General features: G+C 41.6%; 1 protein-coding gene across 3 annotated transcripts in view; it reads left to right on the top strand.

The window, feature by feature from the left end:
• Positions 1-7,204, top strand: part of mdm4 (MDM4 regulator of p53) — a 44,099-nt gene extending 36,895 nt beyond the window's left edge. For all 3 annotated transcript variants that reach the window (XM_049022557.1, XM_049022555.1, XM_049022556.1), the window contains one exon: positions 148-7,204. In XM_049022557.1, coding sequence (XP_048878514.1) covers positions 148-714 — 567 coding nt within the window. In that variant the 3' untranslated portion in view covers positions 715-7,204. The remainder of the gene's footprint in view (positions 1-147) is intronic.
• Positions 7,205-21,398: the final 14,194 nt, after the last annotated feature.

Raw genomic sequence — 21,398 nt, forward strand, 5'->3', positions numbered from 1 at the left:
CAGTAACTTTTGACTGGTACTGTACGTATATAAATTGTCTTATTATAAGTAGTGTTTATTTGAAGTGTGGTAGGAATATGGGCCACTAAACAGTGTTGCTTAACTGAAATTGATTAGACTCAATGTCATGAATCCCATGATTCTCAGGATGCTTGGCAGTGCACCGAGTGTCGGAAGTACAACTCTCCACTGCAGCGGTACTGCATGCACTGCTGGGCTCTGCGTCGGGACTGGTACAAGGACTGTCCCCGCCTTGCTCATGCTGTATCTGTGCCCGAGCTGCCCATCACCAGCAGCAGTCAGGAAGTTGCCAAGAATGGTGATGATATTGATGTGCCAGACTGCCGGCGGACAGTGTCTGACCCAGTGATCCTTCCCTCGCATAGTTCTGTCAGCCGACCACTTTCCTCCATCAAGGACAAGAGTTACTTACAGCTCCCAGGTAACCCAAAACGGGGTGGCTCGGAGGGCCCAGGGAGCTCAGAAGGGGACAGCCAGGATATGTTGGAGATGGAGATGGATGAGCGGCCGGAGGCCCTGCTGGAGCCGTGCAAGCTATGTCGTGTGAGACCCCGCAATGGCAACATCATCCACGGCCGCACAGCACATCTCATCACATGCTTCTCTTGTGCTCGCAAACTGCACAAGTTCCATGCTCCCTGCCCTAGCTGTGGCCAGATTATCCAAAAGGTCATCAAGACCTTTATTGCTTAGTGGAAAAGCAATGCCCACTTTACTTTTGCTTTATTTTCCTTTATTGAGATGGTTGAATTAAGGTACATAATAATTGGTGATATCTTTGTTACTTTATTTGACCCTCTAAAGGGAATTGCATCCTATGTTTGCCAAGTGCCATGTGATATGTTAAAGGTAATTTATAAGATATTTATTTATTTATTTGACATTTTTGGGATTGTTTTCCCGACATTGGGGTAACTGCAGCATTTTTTTCTACAGATTATAGATGTTTTACTGCAGATGCCTTTAGCAATCAAAAGTATTTGATCATTTTAATCATATATTGATGAAAAATAAAAATGACTCACTCACAGTTACATGCAAGAAGAAGGAGCTGTGTTTTTTCTAGATAATTCTTTTTGGCATTTCAAAACTTCAAGCTTTCAGTTAATATTGGCAATTATGCAGTTGTAAGGTTGAATATCTATGAAAATAAGTATTGGTGAGTTAATTTGCCATTATAGTAGGCTCAATGCTAACTAGTCTCTGTATTGACTAGCTTACTATATAACATCAAGTGGTCATGGGGTGAATTGTAACATGCTGTTTTGGTGCTGATCCAGTCGGTTTGTTAATTATCATGTCAGTGTTAGTGTGAGGGCATGCTGTCTAGTGTGTATGTTCTGTCGCATGTTGTGTTTCTTTGGATAGGCTCCAGGCTTACTAAAATGGTTATTGATGTATATAACCTGTTAGGATAAAATTATATAGGATGGACCAAATCCCATCTCCAAAAGATAATTCAGGGAATATCTTCTACAGTTAAGGACTAAATTATTAACCCCTTTTCTGAAATTGCGCAAAACAGCTTTTTTAACTTTTTCAAGGAAATTACTAGTATCAACAAATTTACAAGATAATTACTTCCAAAAGAATAGAGAGAGATTCTTTGCTAAGATTGATGAAAATATTTTAATGATGTACTGAGTTGAAACAAAAAAAAAGAAATGACCGTGCCAAAATTATTACCCCTCTGTACCTTTTCTGATTTACATTTGGGGGCAACCTCTTACTGTAGTTCCTAACAATGCTGACAAATGTCTCGAGGGATCTTAGCCAGTTCCTCCATGGCAGATTGCTCCTGCTCATCCACATGAGATGGTTTGAGCATAAACCTCAACCTTGAGATCCCACCAAAGATTCACAATGGAATTGAGATCTGGGCTTTGAGAAGGCCACTCCAGGACCTTGATTTTGGTGTCCTTCAAAAAGTTCTAGACCAACTTCCATGTGTGCTTTGGGTCTGCAGACTGGCGGCATATTTCTTCATATTATCCTTATAAATGTCAATGTAATTTTCTTTCTTCATGATCCCATGTACCTAGACAAGGTTACCTGTGCCCGAAGCAGCAAATCAACCCCACAGCACTATGCCCCCAACACCATGTTTACCATGGGACTCTGCTTTTATGATTGAAGGCTTCCCTTCCATTGCCAGATAAAAGCAACATCCGTGTGCCCAAACAGCACTGGTTTTGTCACATCGGACTAAGGAGGAGAATTCCAAAACTCATCACCATGTTTCAAATAGTCCCAGGCAAACTTCATTCTGGCTTAGATGTGCTGCTTTGTGAATAGTGGAATTTTCCTTGGGTGATGACCTACAGTAGAAGCCCACCATGATGAAGAGCCCACACAACAGTAATTTTTGATACTTCAAACCCAGAAGAGACTAGTTCAGAGACTTTATCTTTACAAAGATCTAGGGATTCTTTGTGAAATCTCTCATCTTCTTCTTCAAAGTCTTTGATATTTTTCACTTCCAACCATGTCCAAGTTTGATTCTAACAGACTGTGTCTCCTTGTAATTTGTGATGATGCACCATTCAGCTGTTCTGGACACTTTGAAATGCTTGGAAATGGTAGTGTAGCCATACCCATTAAGATGGGCATCCACTACCTTTTTTTTTAGGTGCAGACTTATTCCTTTGGTTTTTGGCAAGATGAAATTACTTGTTACAAAGGATGTAAATCTTTCAAGTGCCACTAGCCCTGGTCATTTGAGTCCATTTAGTAGAATTTAGTGCTGAATGATTGAGCTAATCAAGTCATGGGGTTCAGGTGTGGTGTAAAACTAGAAAACTTCAGTTTGCTACAGTTTTTCCTAAAGAATTCATGTGGGGGCTAATAAATTTTGACTGTCTTCATTTAAAAAAAATTCTTATACAACAGTGTAGCAATAATTTTTAAGAAGTTCAAAATTAAACAATGGGGGTCTTTACATCGATACTAACATCCCCTTAACTAAAATGGTCATCTTTCTCCTGAGCTTCTTATATGTGATAACTATTAGAACCCACCTCCCCTTGCTCGCCTGGTCCTCTACTCCCACAATTTGCTTGGCTACAGGAGAAGCAACTTGGATAGCCAATGGACAGTCCACCTCATTGTTATCATAGAATGAGGTTTTATCTGGGGGCTACTGTATTATTTTTTGGTGCTCTCAGTATGAGGTCTTTGAAGATTGAGTGCCACTATTGGTGATACATGTGCATGGAGACAAAGCAGAGTAGAACAAAGCACTAATTTTGATGAGCCCAATTCACTGCTGCCCACCTTCACATTGACATACTCCATCCTCTTATGGTTAATAGCCATAGCAAGACTTGGGTCTAATGAGCTGGGAATGAAGGTTGTATGTGGGTGTGTTTGTTTAAACCTTATTCCTTTACAGCTGCTGTCTCATGAAGTACCCATATTGACTGGGCTTCAGCAAAAAATGTATTCTTTTCAAAGTCAGTTTACAGTTTGAAGGTATTTTTAAGTGTAAATCTTCTAAGAACTTAAATCTAATTCTTTGTATTTTTTAAATATTGCTTATTTTTTGGCATACTTCGCAGAAATTATTTGTTGCTGTAAACGCTTAATGGTATATCGGGTATAGTGAATGAACATACCTCCATCCCAGGAGCTAAGTTGCCTGGGGCTTTATGCCTCTGGCAGGGTCATCCAAGGAAAACAGGTCCTGGGTGTGGAACCAGACGAAGTGCAGCTCAAAAGATCCCTTATGATGAACAAAAACATGGGCACACGTTTTCCCTCGCCTTGACGCGGGTCACCGGGGCCCCCTCCTGGAGCCAGGCCTGGGGGTGGGGCTTGATGGCGAGCGCCTGGTGGCCAGGCCTGCACCCATGGGGCCTGGTTGGGCACAGCCCGAAGAAGGCACGTGGGTCCCCCCTCCAATGGGCTCACCACCTGCAGGAGGGGCCAAAGGGGTCGGATGCAGTGCGAGTTGGGCATTGGCCGAAGGCGGGTACCTTGGCGATCTGATCCTCGGCTACAGAAGCTAGCTCTAGGGACATGGGCCTCTCTGGTGGGGAAGGAGCCTGAGCTGGTGCGCGAGGTTGTGAGATTCCGACTAGATATAGTCAGGCTCACCTCGACGCACGGCTTGGGCTCTGGAACCAATCTCCTTGAAGGGGGTTGGACCCTCTTCCACTCTGGAGTTGCTCACGGGGAGAGGCGCCGAGCAGGGGTGGGCATACTTATTGCCCCCTAGCTGGGCGCCTGTACATTGAGGTTTACCACAGTGGATGAGTGGTTGCCTCCCTTCGCCTTTGGGTGAGGGGACGGGTCCTGACTGTTTGCACTTATGCGCCCAATGGCAGTTCAGAATACCCACCCTTTTTTGAGTCTTTGGAAGGGGTGCTGGAGAGCGCTCCTCCCGGGGACACTCTTGTTCTGCTGGGGCACTGCAATTACAGAGAGACCTAGAGGGGATTGATTGGAAGGAACGCCCCCCCGATCTGAACCCGAGTGGTGTTTTTTTATTGGACCCGTCACAGATTGTTCATAATGAACACCATGTTCAAGCATAAGGGTGTCCATATCTGCAATTGGCACCAGGACACCCTAGGCCTCAGTTCAATGATCGACTTTGTGGTTGTGTCATCGGACTTGCGGCCGCATGTATTGGACACTCGGGTGAGGAGAGGGGCGGAGCTGTTAACTGATCACCACCTGGTGGTGGGTTGGCTCCGCTGGTGGGGGAGGAAGCCAGTCAGACCTGGCAGACCCAAGCGTATAGTATGGGTATGCTGGGAACGACTGGCAGAATCCCCTGTCAACTGCTACCTCCGGCAGAACTTCTCCCATGTGTCGGGGGAGGTAGGGGACATTGAGTCCGAATGGGCCATGTTCCTCACCTCCATTGTGGAACACGGCTTCAGCGGTTGCTGAGATTAAAAGTCGGTTATGGGAGGAGTTTTGAGAGACAATGAAGAACGACTTCCGTGTGGCTTCAAGGAGATTCTGGTCCACCATCCGGCGGCTCAGAGCATGAAAGTGGTACGGCATCCATACTGTTTATGGTGGGGATGGTGTGCTGCTGACCTCAGCTCGGGACGTTGTGGGTCGGTGGAAGGAATACTTCGAATACCTCCTCAATCCCACCAACACGCCTTCCAATGAAGAAGCAGAGTCTGGAGACTTGGGGTTGGACTCGCCTATCTCTGGAGCGGAGGTCGCTGAGATAGTTAAAAAGCTTCTCAGTGGCCGGGCCCTGGGGATGGATGAGATCCTTCAAGAAAGGGGACCGGAGGGTGTGTTCCAACTATAGTGGGATCACACACCTCAGGCTCCCTGGTAAGGTCTATTCGGGGGTGCTGGAGAGGAGGGTCCATCGGATAGTCGAACCTCGAATCCAGGAGGAGCAGTGTGGTTTTTTGCGCTGGCCGTGGAACAGTGGACCAGCTCTATATTCTCAGCAGGATACTGGAAGGTGCGTGGGAGTTTGCCTAACTAGTCTACATGTGCTTTGTGGACTTGGAGAAGGTATTCAACCACGTCCCTCGGGGAGTCCTATGGGGAGTGGTCCAGGAGTTTGGGGTTCCGGGCTACCATATTAGGGCTGTCCGGTCCCTGTACGACCGGTGTCAGAGCTTGGTCTGCAATGTCGGCAGTAAGTTGGACTCTTTTCCGGTGAGGGTTGGACTCTGCCAGGGCTGTCCTTTGTCACCGATTCACACAGAATTTCTAGGCACAGCCAGGGTGTTGAGGGTGTCCGATTTGGTGACCTCAGGATTAGGTCTCTGCTTTTTCAGATGATGTGGTTCTGTTGGCCTCATCAGACCGTGACCTTCGGCTCTCATTGGAGCAGTTCGCAGACGAGTGTGAAGCGGCTGGGATGAAAATCAGCACCTCCAAATCCGCGACCATGGTCCTCAGCCGGAAAAGGGTGGAATGCTCTCTTCAGGTGGAGGAGTTTAAGTATCGCGGGGTCTTGTTCACAAGTGAGGGAAGGATGGAGCGGGAGATCGACAGGCAGATCGGTGCAGCCTCAGCAGTGATGCGGGCACTGCATCGGTCCGTTATGGTGAAGAAGGAGCTGAGCCAAAAGGCAAAGCTCTTGATTTACCAGTTGATCTACGTTCCTACCCTCACCTATAGTCATGAGCTATGGGTAGTGACCGAAAGAATGAGATCGAGAGTACAAGCGGCCGAAATGAGTTTTCTCCGCAGGGTGGCTGGGCTCTCCCTTAGAGATAGGGTGAGGAGCTTGGTTATTCGGGAGGAACTCAGAGTACAGCCGCTGCTCCTCCGCATTGAAAGGAGCCAGATAAGGTGGCTCGGGCATCTACTTAGGATGCCTCCTGGACGTCTCCCTGGTGAGGTGTTCAGGGCATGTCCCACTGGGAGGAGGCCCCGGGGAAGACCCAGGACACGCTGGAGGGACTATGTCTCTTGGCTGGCCTGGGAATGCCTCGGGATTCCCCCGGAGGAGCTGGTTGAAGTGGCCGGGGAGAGGGAAGTCTAGGTTTTCCTGCTGAGACTACTGCCCCCGCAACCCGACCTCGGATAAGCAGAAGTTGATGGATGGATGGATGGTATACCTCCGTCCACAAAAAAAGTCGTATCTGTTTATTATTATTTGCATAATGAATAAGCGCGATGATCATATCAGATGTGCAAGTCAGCATGGAAGCAAAATGCTTAAGAGTATCTACTGTTTGTGCTTTTGTAAGAAAACCTTGTAGAGCCTCTTAATATTGTTTTTAAAGCTCTTAACTGTTGCTGTTAGTTCACAAATAACAGTGAGGGGAATGTCCTTCTATTCATGTGCTTGGGGCAGAAAAGTGTGGTCTTTTCACCATCAGGTGGCATTATATTCTGATGCCTAATTCTCCTGTGATTGTTTTACGCTTTTTACTTTTCTTTCTAATGTCTGCACCTGCATATTTTGTAAGGCAGATTTGAGAATAGCTACATAGCGAAGGTGCCTTCAGACTGGTTTGTCAGTGAAAGGATTGACTATGCTTTTACATCTCTAACTCTTGGTGTTTAGTAACAAGCTGATCCATTGTTTCCATTTAATAAATTCACTGCCACTGTGTGTGCAAGGTAGCATGAAGAATATATGATAAAGAATATTGCCATTTTTAAAATCCTTGTTTTGTGAATTTGTGCTGTAAAATCACTGTATATGTGGGCAAATCTAATTTTATATTAAAAGTATTTTTGCCTTGTGTGACAGAATATGGAATACATGAATTCCCATAATGGGCTTGTGGGGGTGGGTTATTAGGGCATTGTGTTTTCAGAATTTCCGTTTAAGTTTTTCAAGAAAAATTGTGCTCTGCATTAGTAAGCTCTTCCTCCCTCCTGTCACTTGCTAAGCTAAGTAGGTTGACATGCTGTTTTAAATGACTGTCAGATCACGTTCCTTTTTAAATCTTTTAACATCATCAAAATGATCATCTTTGTCATTTTGTCCAGTTATTGAAATGTTCCATGGATAGAAATTGGACTTTATGAGATCTGAGGGTTTTATTCTAAGTTTAGGGTTATCATGTATTATATTTATATGAATTTTGTTCATTCTGGAACATCTGTTAAAAGTGTTCCAAGAAATACAGCAAAGTCACTGTAATAAAGTGTCCATAGTGTTGCTTTGTGCAATTGAAGAGCACCACGCAAGTCCCTATAATTAAAGCATATAAGCTTTGCATTCTTGAGTAAATCAAGTGAAAATGACTTCAAATGAATTACCAGTCTTAGTAGTAATGGGGTCATTATGGTCTGAGCAGGTAAATATTTTTCAAAATTCTTTTTCAGCTGAATTTTTATAGGTTCAAATGACTTAAACAAAGGATTTAAACAGCTTTTATCCAGAAAATGAAATGCAAACTGGCCTTGTCAGCACAAGATGACACACTGGTGCAAAGTCTGAGCATATTTATAACCACTAGAGGGAGGTAGATAATCAGTTATATAGCTTCAGGGGGTCAGCAGATCATGCCAAAGTTTGACAAAATCTCGTTACTATCATCTGCGTTGCACAACAGGAACAACCAAGGGGGGTCTACATCCCCAGAAAGAATTAAATTCTCTTGGGGCTTGTCTGTTACTTTTAGAATCACATTGTTGTGGTAGGGGGTCCTCAGCTCCAGTCTGTTCATTTTGGGGCCTCCAGTTTAAGAAAGCTTAAAACCTTCAGCTTTATGGAATTGGTGTAGAGTAAAAAGGAAATATGTGTTGAAATATGTAACATGCAGCACAGTTGAATACAGTATGCACTCGTGGTGGAACACATCATGAGGTACTATTTGCATATAATAATTGGAGAGATACTGATGCCAGATGAATTTTATTCTTTTGAAAATAACAAATTGGGTTTTTTTTACTGAATTCTTGGCATTATAATTCATTGACAACCTGACAATAATTCAATGATGGCTGGTGCTGAAGGATTTTTGAGTTTGTCACTATTACTGTAAAATAATATTTTTACTCAAATTTTTAATATGAATCTTGGTTGCACCAAATGTATACTAGATTAATCACTCTAATTGCATTACCTGCAGAACCTGGATTTAATGAGGCCTCATTCTGGGCAACCATGCTCAGCTATGTGAAATACATTTCTTTAATCATGGAGCTAATCTCTCTGTTGCAGCTAAGTGCTTTAATAGGGGTTTCTTTGTAATTTGACCCACTGACAGAGGCCAGTCCCAAGCACTTACTCACCAAAATATGGGTCAATCCATCCATCCCTCTAGTGCCCCCATCAGGCCAAATTTCAAGATGTTTTTGGTTATAACTTTTGAATTCTTTGACCTATAATTGTGTTCTTTGATTCCTCTGAATCCTTGGATAGTCCCAATTCGCCTGCACCCATTATTTTTGAATTTTTATGAAAACCTACTTTTGCAAACTCGTTCTAGACCATTGATCCAATAACCACCAAACTTGGTGTGCATGATCTAGAGAGGGTTGGGACAAAAAGAATTATTCTAATTCAAACTGTTTGGCCACTCTCATCAAATGAATTTGATGAGAAAGCCACCAAACAGGAAATGAGACCATATCTCAGCAACGATTTAATATATCAAAGTCAAATTTACAAGAGGGACTTGGGACCCAATCACCACCAAGTTTGGTGTGCATGATTTAGATAGGGTTGCATCCAAATGTTATTCAAAAAATTAAGTCAAACGGTTTGGCCATGATCGTCCAATGAATTTGATGCCAAACCACCAAATGGGAAGTGGGGCCATATGTCTGAAAACCTTTGATATATGAAACCCAAATTAGGTTGAGTGACTTGAGACCCAATTCAGAGGGAGCACAACAAAAATGGTGTCACTGCACCAGCAGGGAGAACTGCAGTAAGCAAAAATACATTTTGGCAGTTTGCCTAAAAAAATAATCTATTTCATAATTCTGGATGCTGACTCCAGAACTTTAGTGCCCTCCTTATTCATTCTAATGCCATATTGGATTTTGGTGATTTTTTTTTCCCCACAGGTCACAAATTTTGTCAAATATTCACTTTTTAATTTGAGTCCAGTCTGAAGTATTGGCTCACCAGATTTGGGGTCACTCCATCCATTCCTCTAGTGCCACCATCCGGCCAAATTTCAAGATATATTTTTGCTTATAACTTTTGAATCCATTGGACTAAAATTCTGATTCATTGAATCCTTTGATAGTCACAATTTGAATATCCACCATGTTGGCTTTTCTGCCATTTTGAATTTTTCTGAAAACCTACTTTTGTGAGCTCGACCTAGGCGCCCCCCAACACATTTTGGATGATATCTCCTGTCCTGCTAGTCCTACAGTCGAAATTCTTCTTTCTCCAGATACAGCCAGCCATACCCTACCAACTTGCCATTTAGACTATGAAGCTCTGCCTACTTAGTTATTGCTAATTTGCAAATCCTACTTCTGCCTTAAAATCCTACCTCATCCTACCAAATCAGACAAATGAGATGTCAAACCGATCAGTCCTCTGAGCTGATCAGTAGTTATAAAAAAAAAAAAGTCTGTCATTTCTGTATGATACGGCCATCAGCCACGCCCAAACTCCACCTAAATTTGGCCTGTTTTGTTTTGACTGCTATAACTTGGCCTTGCCTTAGCCTACCTTGACCAAATTTGAAATCCTGCTTCCCTGCACCATTCTGGGGATTCAATATAAGCCCGGCTGCATTTCGTCAATAGGGGGCGCTTCAACTAAAAACTGCCAACATCTCCTGACTGCCTTGACCAATCCAACTGAAATTTGGCAGATCTGTACTATGACCAAGCCTGAGATCAGAGATATATCATGTCAGTCATTAGTCATACAATCCTGGCCACCATCAGCCAATCAAAATCAAGCAGCATTTTTACAGACCTTTGACGGGCTTAACAATAGCCAATCTGAACCAAAACAAGCTGGTACATTTGTCTCCAGACCCTTAGCATAACTTGTTAAGGACACCACAATCGGCCAGATGGGGGGCGCTACAGCAACAAGTTTTGCATTTATTAAGGAGAAAATTGAGATTTGTTACAGAGCCAATCTAGTGTTTTATGCCAAATTCAATGTCATATGGAACTTTGTCTTACCTCTTTCCGTTTTTACCTATTTTGTAAGAGTCTGAAAACAGAACAGATTTTTCGTTAACCTCCTAGAATTTTCGCCCAACCTATGTAAATCTGGTATCATTCAAATCAGGAGAAAGTCCTAATAAATAATTATTTAAAAAATCCTAAAGGTTCTGTAAGGTACGGCCACCACCCAGACCATACTGGAGCCACACCCATTTCAATCAGACAACTATATCTCAGGCATGCTTCAACCAATCATCACCAAATTTGAACCACTACTGTAATACTGGACCACAGACAGACCGTCCACCTTTCATGCTGATTGGTCAAACGTCCAAATATGTCTAAGACCCACCTTGACTAATGCAGCTGAAATGTCCTTATTTTTCATCAAACATTCAAAGATTAATCACCTTTCCCTTCACCTGAGTCCATATTTTTAATTCCCTTTCATTTTCCTGCCATTTCACTTTTTAGAAATTTATCAGGCTTCTATGATACTTCAGGTTGTGTACACTGCAACAGTTGCAATTTTTTAATAAATTTGCTAGATTAGCTAGCAGGTGGAGTCAATACTCCATTTCAATAATGCCATTCAATGCTTTCAGCCTTTCTCCTGACTAAATGAACAGCCTAGAATAGGATACAGCATGATATTACTGCCGTTACATGGAGAAATCCCACAACTCAGCATTTTTGTTAAGAATATGCAACACAGCCTATGTTTACACAGGCAGTTTAAACAAAGCAAACCTGTAAGCTCTAGACTTATCACATCAGGTAGGAAAGTGCCTATATCTACCAACTATTCAGACCATCAGACCCAACCATGCATTTAGTCAGGCTCAGGCACTCCACCAGAGAGTTCTACATTCTGTCCTACATTTACTGACCTGTTAGGCCGAGACTCAACAATCTCCATCCTAATTTCTACCTACTACTCAGACCATCTGATCCAAACCAGTCCTATTCTGACTGACATCTGCTGACCTGTAGTTCTGTCTGACTTTTTAGTACCCTCCTCTACTGTTTGTCTGACCAGGACGATCATCCTATGCTTTGGACCCTTCAGTCACTGCCTGCAGTTACTAGTTGTTGTTATTATTATTATTATTGCATTGTCGTTAAACAGATTCAATGTCACATTTCTGCAAAATTGAAAAGGAGGCAAAAGCAACTGTCATTGGGTTGGTTCCTTGTTAAAGTCGTACAAAAACAAAAAAGATTCCAGTGAGTTAACAAATAGCAGTGATGCCGTTGTGAAAGTCGTCATACAAAATAACTCTTCTCCTCTCTTGTCTCCTTCACACCATCCAGGATTCTTTTCAAAGGTAAAGTGCAAGTTAATTTGTTTTATGTATTTTTACTTTATATTTTGTATTAATCATTTTTATATGAATATTTTTGGGATGTAGAACACATAATCTGAGTTTCCATTATTTCTAATGGGAAAATTTGCTTTGATATACGAGTGCTTTGGATTACAAGCACGTTTCCAGAACGAATTATTCTCACAAACCAAGGTACCACTGTACAACCATGGAAAAAATTGAGACCACAATTTTTTGTTATACTCATGTAGGATCACACATGCACATATCACAAAGCTTAAATTCCAGGTGGCCTGAGACAAGGCCTACCCTGGTACGAGAAGGCACACACTGGCCTAGGCCTCAAAGGGGGGTTCGTGACCCCACACACACAGACAACAAGGGAGGCCAGCACTCCAACTTTTATTGCTCAAAGTTTTAAAGACCTACAGACAGCAGAGTGGACCTCAAGGACAGGGGTCCCTCGACTTGGCATACAACCCCTTCCCCAGACATCCTGCCTTACATACCACTCACCCAACACCCTAAAGAAAGTTTCTTTTAAGTTTGGCTGTTGTATATCTGTATATTTATTTACCCATGACTACTAGTCTCAATATACAGATGGGTTATGTTTGTAATGTGTCCTAACTTTCAAATATTCTTTTTCTTTGACTGACAAACCTCCCCCCCCCTTTTCTTTTCCACGTTCCTCAGCAGCCCTTATCTGATCTTTGTATTCTACCATGCCTATCTAAGGGTAAGATGTGCTGTTGGAATGAGAATATGTCATATAATATCTGTATAAAGGGTAACCTCTGATTGAGGTACAACCGAGACCACCTAGACCAGGTACTGGTGTGAGTAATATAACATAACATAATGACATAATATAAGTAATCATTAATTAGTCATTACAGATGGTATTCGGTGTGAACCGCTAGTCTGGTATGGCATGTTTGGTAACAAACCGATGGAAAATCACTTCAGTTTCCAAAGCTGGTCAGTGGTTACCATGAAAGTGAATATATCAAAAGTTACACCAGCCTAACGAAAATCATCAATACAAGGGAAATCAGTCTGGTCATAAATCTCAAAAGGACTGATACAGACCCCCTTCCGAAAGCCCGGCAAATGGATGGTCAGTCATTGGTCCAGGAGTCGAATTCCTGGTCACTCCTATTCAAGAACTTTACACTATAAAACCTGGCACCTCAGAACAAAGCCAGGAAAGGAGAAACAGAAGGGAGGAGAAACAAAAGACCATCAGCCCGAAGAGAGGCAGAGAACATCAGCTCAGGAGAAGAGAAGCCCACAAGAAGCCCTCCTGAAGCCTGCTAGTGAAGACCCAGCTGGACTGAGAACTGCAACCAAGCCCAAGCTTCACCAGGAGAGAGAATCAGAGGGGCTCCACTCCAACAACCGCTGCAAACACAGCGCCTCCCTGAGTGCCATCACCCATCAGCTCACAGCTTCTGCAACCAACTGCCAAACCCCCCCCCCCCCCACTCTGCAACCAAGTAAACCAACTTCCTTTCATTTCTAACAACCTAAACTATCCTATTCACCTGCTATATTACTCTAGGGCCGTATTTCCACAAATTGCTTGCTTTGCAGAACAGTATTTTCCATTTTAAGGTTACTCATTTTAAATCTGGTCATTGCATTTTCATGATTACATTGTTTGTGTCCACTCCGTTATTTCGTGTTTATTGTTTGTTAGGTGTAATGTCTGTCTTATGTTAGTTGTAGGAATAAATGCATGTCTTTTACACAACTTCAGCCTCCATTCATTGAGTTCTCACAATAGTCCCTGCCTCTGTGCGATCTGGCTACTACGCTCTGAAGCCTCAAACCTGAAATATCGTGAGACTCTCTCTCATCGGCCGTGAGGGGAGCTTCGCTACCGATCATTTACATTACCTGGTGATGCAGCTCGCTGGATGAGCCTTCTAACTCAGTTTATTAAGCGATACTGGTTATTAATGAATCCCATTTAAGTCTCACATTAACAGACTCACGGGGATTCGCAATTGAGTTTGGAGGAGCCGACCATTTGGTATAACAATTGGTTAATAATCAGCATTAAATAATAATGAATTACATTTTTTTAAATCCACCTCATATGGGAGTTTGAATTAGGTGCAACTGGGACTTTTAGGACTGGCATGCCATCTAGGCTGTACCACTGACTTATGCTGCCTGGGATAGGCTCCAGGTTTCCTCTGAAAATGACCAAGAGAAGAGATTTGAAGATGCATGGATTTAATTAGAGATGGTAATGTGCATGTAAAAAAATATGGGTGGATGACAAATCTGAGTCCACTGTTGAACCACTGGGAAATCAATGTAGAGACATCCTGATAAGCTTTGATCCACAGTGGTCCTGTTATGACAGGCACATAAGCAAAATGACTTCATAGCTTTGCATGAATTCTGATAGCGAGTGGGCAGGAGATTTTGGTATGAAAGCGGACATTGCAGGTGGGTGAGGGTTAAGAAAAGGATTAATACAAAGATATAATATTAGATTGAAAATATTTCATTACATTTCATCGGGAGCAGCAGTGGTTTTAAAAGGAGGCTGACAAAACTTATTAATGGTAGAAAAGAGTGTTCTATGTCAGTATGAAGCACTATTAATAAGAGTGGAATAGTATGAACAGGCAGTAAGAGGGATATTAGCTTGCTGCTGTGCTGAACTTGCTACACATGATGAAAGCAGAACAGTGAGCAATTACAGAACACAAATTAGGAAATGTATGCTTCTAAGATAAACATGAAATTACAGCAATCACCTTTCAGATTTGTTAATCTGCAAAAAATAAAAACTGCTCCTGATTATAACATGAGTGATACCTTTTCGTCTTTTCAACTACAGCTTTTGTCTCCTGACATGTTTTATCTTTTTGGATAGTGATGTAAACAAGCAAGAAAAAAATAATTGTAACAGTTCCAAAACAATTCGTTATTTAACTAGGGAAACAAGTATTTGATTCATTAGAACACATGCTTTAGTACTTGGTGGAATAACCATTGTTTGCAAGCACAGCTGTCAGACTCTTCTTGTAGTCGATTTACAGCCCATCAGGAACTTTCATCCACTCCTCCTTGCACATCTCTTTGAAATCTTTAAGGTTTTTAGTCTGTCACTTGGGTAGACAAAGCTTGATTTCCCTCCATAGGTTTTCTATGGGATTAAGGTCCGGAGACTGGCTAGGGCACTCCTTGACCTTAATGTGCTTATTCTTGTACAATTCCTTTGTTGTCTTGACCATATGCTTAGGGTTGTTGTCTTGCTGGAATACCCAGCCACAATGCAATTTCAGTGCCCTGGCTGAAGGAAGGAGGTTCTCGTCCAAGATTTTACGGTACATGGCCCCATCCATCTTTTCTTTGATGCTGTGCAGCCGTTCTGTACCCTTCACAGAAAAACACCCACAAAGCATAATACTTCCACCTCTGTGTTTGACGGTAGGGATAGTGCTCCTGGGGTTATATTCAGCATTCTTTTCCCTCCAAACATGGAGAGTAGAGTAGATGCCAAACAGCTCAGTTTTGGTTTCATCTGACCACATCACATTCTTTCATTGGCATAATTCAGATAGGGCCTTCTTGAGCAGGGGTACTTTGCGAGCACTGCAGGATTTCAAACCATAACTGCATTATGTGTTACCAATGGTTTTCTTGGTGACTGTGGTCCCTCCTGCTTTGAGATCATTAAAGAGCTCCTCCCAAGTTAGTCCTCACCATTCATAAGATTATTGATGCTGCACAAGACAAGATCTTACCCAAACCGTGGGTGACTGACAGTTATCATATCTTTCTTCCATTTGCAAATAACTGCACCAACAGTTGGAACTTTATCAATAAGATGCTTGATGATGGTCATTTAGCCCATTCCACCTTTGTGAAGGTCAAAAATTTTGTCTCTGATGTCGTTAGACAGCTTGTTGATATTTTCTATGGTGATAAGGTTGAAGTTGTACACAGGTTAGTGACCCAAGAATACTATTTAACAAAGTAATCCCATTAAATGTGAATGATGACTTGGTAAATGGGTGTAGTTAGGAATTCAAGAGGGGGTCATATAATTATCTCCCTCACTGTATATACATTTGTAATTTTTACATTTTACTTTATACGCCATTATACACCAACATATTTGACTTGACTGCTTATTTATAAGGGCTTGAGAAAAATCCATCATAGAAATATATTCATTTGTAGCATGATTTAAAGAATTGCCTGAAACATCCATCCATTTTCCAAACTGCTTATCCTACTGGGTCGCAGGGGGTCTGGAGCCTATCCCGGAAGCAATGGTCACGAGGCAGGGAACAACCCAGGATGGGGGGCCAGTCCATCGCAGGGCACACTCACACACCAGTCACTCACGCATGCACACCTACGGGCAATTTAGCAACTCCAATTAGCCTCAGCATGTTTTTGGACTGTGGGGGGAAACCGGAGTACCCGGAGGAAACCCCACGACGACAGGGGGAGAACATGCAAACTCCACACATACGTAACCCAGGCAAAGACTCAAACCTGGGTCCCAGAGGTGTGAGGCAACAGTGCTAACCACTGCACCACCATGCCGCTCCGTATCAGGATCCCTCTTTGTTAAAAAAGTTTCTGTGTTGACGGCTGTCAAACTCTGGAATGAGAGCGCCTTGCTGACAGCCAACACGAAATACCCGATTGAGAGAGAGTGCATGAAAACATTCGATAACAAGCGGTTACACTTTGTACACCTTAAACTTGTCATAGCTGGCACAATGCATAATTCTTTTATAATCAAACTCTGCTAATAAAGCAGTGCAGAGACTATAAAACAATCTATGTTACAGACAATGCAGTTGCATAGTGGTGAACACTGTTGCCTCAAACCTCCACTGTGCGTGTATGGAGTTGCATTGCATGCTGTCCCTGTATCACCTTGGAGTCATGAAGATACTCTGAGTGAGGCAAATTGGCCTCTTGGAATTATTATTATTATCTTATATAATAATGTGTATATGCCCTGTAATATACTGGACCCAAATACAAACCAAATACTGTTCAAGGACGTGAAGAATAAGAGGAATAATAAATGTTATCTCAGCAGTTTATCTGTTTAAAACACCATTATCTATCATTATTGTCTTTGGTCAAAACTGCTATATTGTCTTATGTATTGTTAGTTCAATTCTCATAAGTAGATGTATGAGTATCTTACTTGATTTGAAGTTGAACTGGGTATTGAACGTTTGTCTGTGTGTCGGGGGGGCAGGAAGTTCAGTATATATTACATTGTGGGGACCAAATGTTACTGTACAAAACCTGTTACTTGGACATTGTGGGACCATTTTTTTGGTCCTCACAAGGGGACACCCAATTTAAAAAAAATTGTCAAACATCTTGTATTTACGGGTCTTATCTTGTAGTAAGGGTCTTATAATAGTAAACGACATTGATATAGTAAATGAGTTCAATGATAGTTTTGCACAGGTATTCACTGTTGAGGACATTAGTAACTTACCAGTTCTTATTACTGATCCAGCATCGTCTATAACTAATATATATATAACTGAAGCTGATGTTTTGCAAAGCCTAGCTAAGCTCAAAATAAATAAATCACGGGGCCCTGATGGCATCTTACCTATAGTGTTAAAAGAGATGAGGGATATTATTTGCCGACCCTTAACTTTACTGTTTCAAAAATCCTTATCTGAAGGTGTGGTACCTTCTGATTGGAAGCATGCCAACATAACGCCCATTTTCAAAAAAGGGGATAGAAGTAATTTGTCAAACTATAGGCCAATCAGTCTAACTTGTATAACTAGTAAAGTTATGGAGGCTATAATCAAAGAGAAAATGGTAGATTACCTGGACTCCAATAACATTTTGCGGGATAGCCAGCATGGATTTAGGAGAGGTAGATCCTGTTTAATGAATCTGTTGGAGTTTTTTGAGGAAGCTACTCAGGAAGTTGATGATAAGAAGGCCTATGATGTCATCTACTTAGATTTCCAAAAGGTCTTTGATGTTGTCCCCCACAAGAGGCTCCTACTTAAACTCAAAGCGACAGGTATTTTAAGTACCGTAGCGACCTGGATTGATAACTGGTTAACAGATAGGAAACAGCGAGTAGTTATAAGAGGCACAATGTCACAGTGGGCCTGCGTCCATAGTGGGGTACCGCAGGGTTCGATTTTAGGACCACTATTGTTTCTAATTTACATAAATGATATAGATACCAATATATACAGTAAACTGGTAAAATTTGCAGATGACACCAAGGTGGGTGGTGTAGCAGATACTGAATTAGCGGCTCAGCAGCTACAGCAGGATCTTGATTTAATTAGTGACTGGGCCGATACCTGGCAGATGAAATTTAACGTAGAGAAATGTAAGGTACTCCATGTAGGGAGCAGAAATATAAAGTACAGGTATTTTATGGGTCCCACTGAAATAAAGGTAGCTGATCATGAAAAAGACCTTAGTGTGTATGTTGATGCTTCCATGTCCCATTCTCGCCAGTGTGAGGAAGCAATAAAAAAGGCCAATAGGATGTTGGGGTATATCTCCAGGTGTGTGGAGTATAAGTCAAGGGAGGTAATGCTAAGATTATACAATTCCTTGGTGAGACCTCACCTAGAATATTGTGTGCAGGTTTGGTCACCATATCTTAAAAAGGACATTGTGGCCTTAGAAAAGGTGCAGCGCAGGGCCACAAAAATGATTCCTGGTCATACGAGGAAAGGTTACTTGAGCTAAATCTGTTCAGTCTCAAGCAAAGGAGACTGAGGGGGGACATGATCCAGGTATATAAGATTCTAACAGGTTTGGATGCTGTTCAACCAAATAGTTACTTCAGCATTAGTTCAAATACACTCGTGGCCATAGGTGGAAATTAGCGGGAGAATATTTCAAACTGGATTTAAGGAAGCACTTCTTTACACAGCGCGTAGTATGGAATAGTCTTCCTGATAACGTAGTGCAAGCTGAATCCTTGGGTTCCTTTAAATCAGAGCTAGATAAGATTTTAACAACTCTGAGCTATTAGTTAAGTTCTCCCCAAGCGAGCTTGATGGGCCGAATGGCCTCCTCTCGTTTGTATAGTTCTTATGTTCTTATGTACTTTGGTTACTTATGGTTAAGGTTAGGACTGGGTAGTAGTTAAGGTTGTCATTGATGGGATTAGGCTTTTTCCCAATGAAGTAAATGGATGGTCCCCACAAAGATATGAATATGGTTCAAGCTGATAGAAAGGCAACAGTAACTCAAATAACCACTCATTACAACCAAGGTATGCAGAAGAGTATCTCCGAACGCATAACACGAAGCTTGAGGCAGATGGGCTACAGCAGCAGAAGACCACACCGGGTGCCACTCCTGTCAGCAAAGAACAGGAAACTGAGGCCACAATTCGCACTGGCTTACCGAAATTGGACAATAGAAGATTGGAAAATATATATGTGTAAAGTGAGTCAGTTAATCGATACTTTATTGATCCCCATAGGGAAATTGTCTTTATGCCTCCCACAACTTCCTATTTTTTTAATTTCTTTTCATAGAGGAAGCTGTCTGCGAAGGGCTGCCACCCGTAGTGGTGCTCAAGGACCCACAGGCTGAGGCTGGGTTTGAACCTGCGACCTTCTGATTATAGGCACACAGGCTAAGCCCACAGAGCCACACCCTGCTCCCTTAAATGAAGTTGTCTAATGTATACTTGCATGTCTTTAGTATGTGATAGAGTAAATATGGAAGCTCGTTTCCGCCACAAAAAGAAAAAACGAGAAACTTTCTCATTATTACGACTTAGTATCTCATAATAACGAGAAACTTTCTCACTATTACGACTTAGTATCTCATTATGAAGAGAAACTTACGAGAATTTTTTTTTTCAACAATTATTTTTTCACCGAGAATTTTTTTTTTACAACGAGAATTTTTTTTTTTACAACAAGAATTTTTTTTTTCATGACTTCGACTTAAATGACCTTCTGAGGCTTCTTCCGTTTCCGGAGTAAGCTCCAAATCTTCGACTATGTTTATGGCGGGCATGGTATTTTGCAAATCATTCTCTAAGGTAAGTGCAGTTGTGTTATTCGTAATTTCATGGTGGCAAGTTTATGGTTCTCAGTTTAGATTTTTGGTTAACGCTTAACGTAATATAGCTAATAGGGAGAGAGTTTCCAAGTCGTTCTGAACAAAGAGCAACCTAAAGTTGCTGCGAGAACACATACTACAGTTGTTTTTAATTCTATGGCGTTTTTGGAAAATTCACTGCGGTTTATTATTGTGCATTCTTAATAAACTAGATCTAGCAAGTGCCAGTCCACGTGATCAGATCTTAGAATCATAAGTAAAATAATTGAAACTTACAAATTGTGCTGAATACAGTTCTTCGTGATTTAAGACCAAAAGTGAATACAGCATAGAGTTAACTGAAAATGTTCTTTACTGCGGTTAGACAAAGCTAGTTAGATTAGTGTATTAGGTTTGCATGTCTGGCTACTTGTATGTCAAGCAAAGTGTGATCTATTTAACAAGCGTAATGTTTCATATTTGGTAGGAGGTCGAATATGTAAAAACTTCTTAAAATTTCATTTTCATACATTGTTTTTTATTGGTTAAATTAGGGGATATTAACAAGAAGTTCTTTGAATGTCCGCAGATTTCCGTAATTGAAATTTTATCTGTTATTTGATCTGTTCTTCACACCACTGTGCTATGTTATCGGTGTGATTTTACTGCACCACCAGGCAATGATCCTAAGAAATTGTAACATAAATATGTCCACAGAAATGGGTGACTTGATACAGTTTTTAAGACAAAGAAATGTTCCAGAAGAAACAATTGAAAAATTGGAAAAGGTAAGGTTTAACTAAACCTAAATTACAGTAATATTTACTATAATGCTCCTTTAAGGAGTGAGATTGTCTCAAATTAACCGCAGAGGAATTTAACATTTTAATATTGAAACGGCCACCTTATATTTAAGTTTAGTTACCACATGTGAAGTAATATTTATTAGAAGGTAACCTAACACTTTGACCACTTAGTTAATGTTCTGGATGCCTAAGAAAAAAAGGAAATGTAAAGGATCAAAAACTGCATATCTTTAGGTTCAGAAGGCAAATTCATCATTGATAATGGTCTGAAGCGGGTCTACCATGAACAAGTGTCAGGAGGTTGAATGGCCACAACTTTAATTCCATTTGATATCAAGTAACACAGCTTTATGCGTCAAAATGAGTGGTAGTCGTAGGCATACACACACACACTGGACTTGCAATATCAATAATGGGAAAGAACAAAATGTCTGTCATACTGTGCGTATTTAAATAGATGATTGTATTGCACTATTTGTTTTCTTTACATTGATGTCAGTGTCATTCTATTGATGACAGATGAGCAACTGAAGACATACTTGCCATCTTATGGAGATTGTCTGGCCGTGCTTGGATTTTGTAGGTGGCAGGAAGATTGTCCCCAAACTCGCAAATCAAAGCTTTTTGATCGCCTAAAATCCAAATTATCCAA

Source organism: Brienomyrus brachyistius, chromosome 8 (genome assembly GCF_023856365.1).
Source record: "Brienomyrus brachyistius isolate T26 chromosome 8, BBRACH_0.4, whole genome shotgun sequence".
Taxonomy (NCBI): domain Eukaryota; kingdom Metazoa; phylum Chordata; class Actinopteri; order Osteoglossiformes; family Mormyridae; genus Brienomyrus; species Brienomyrus brachyistius.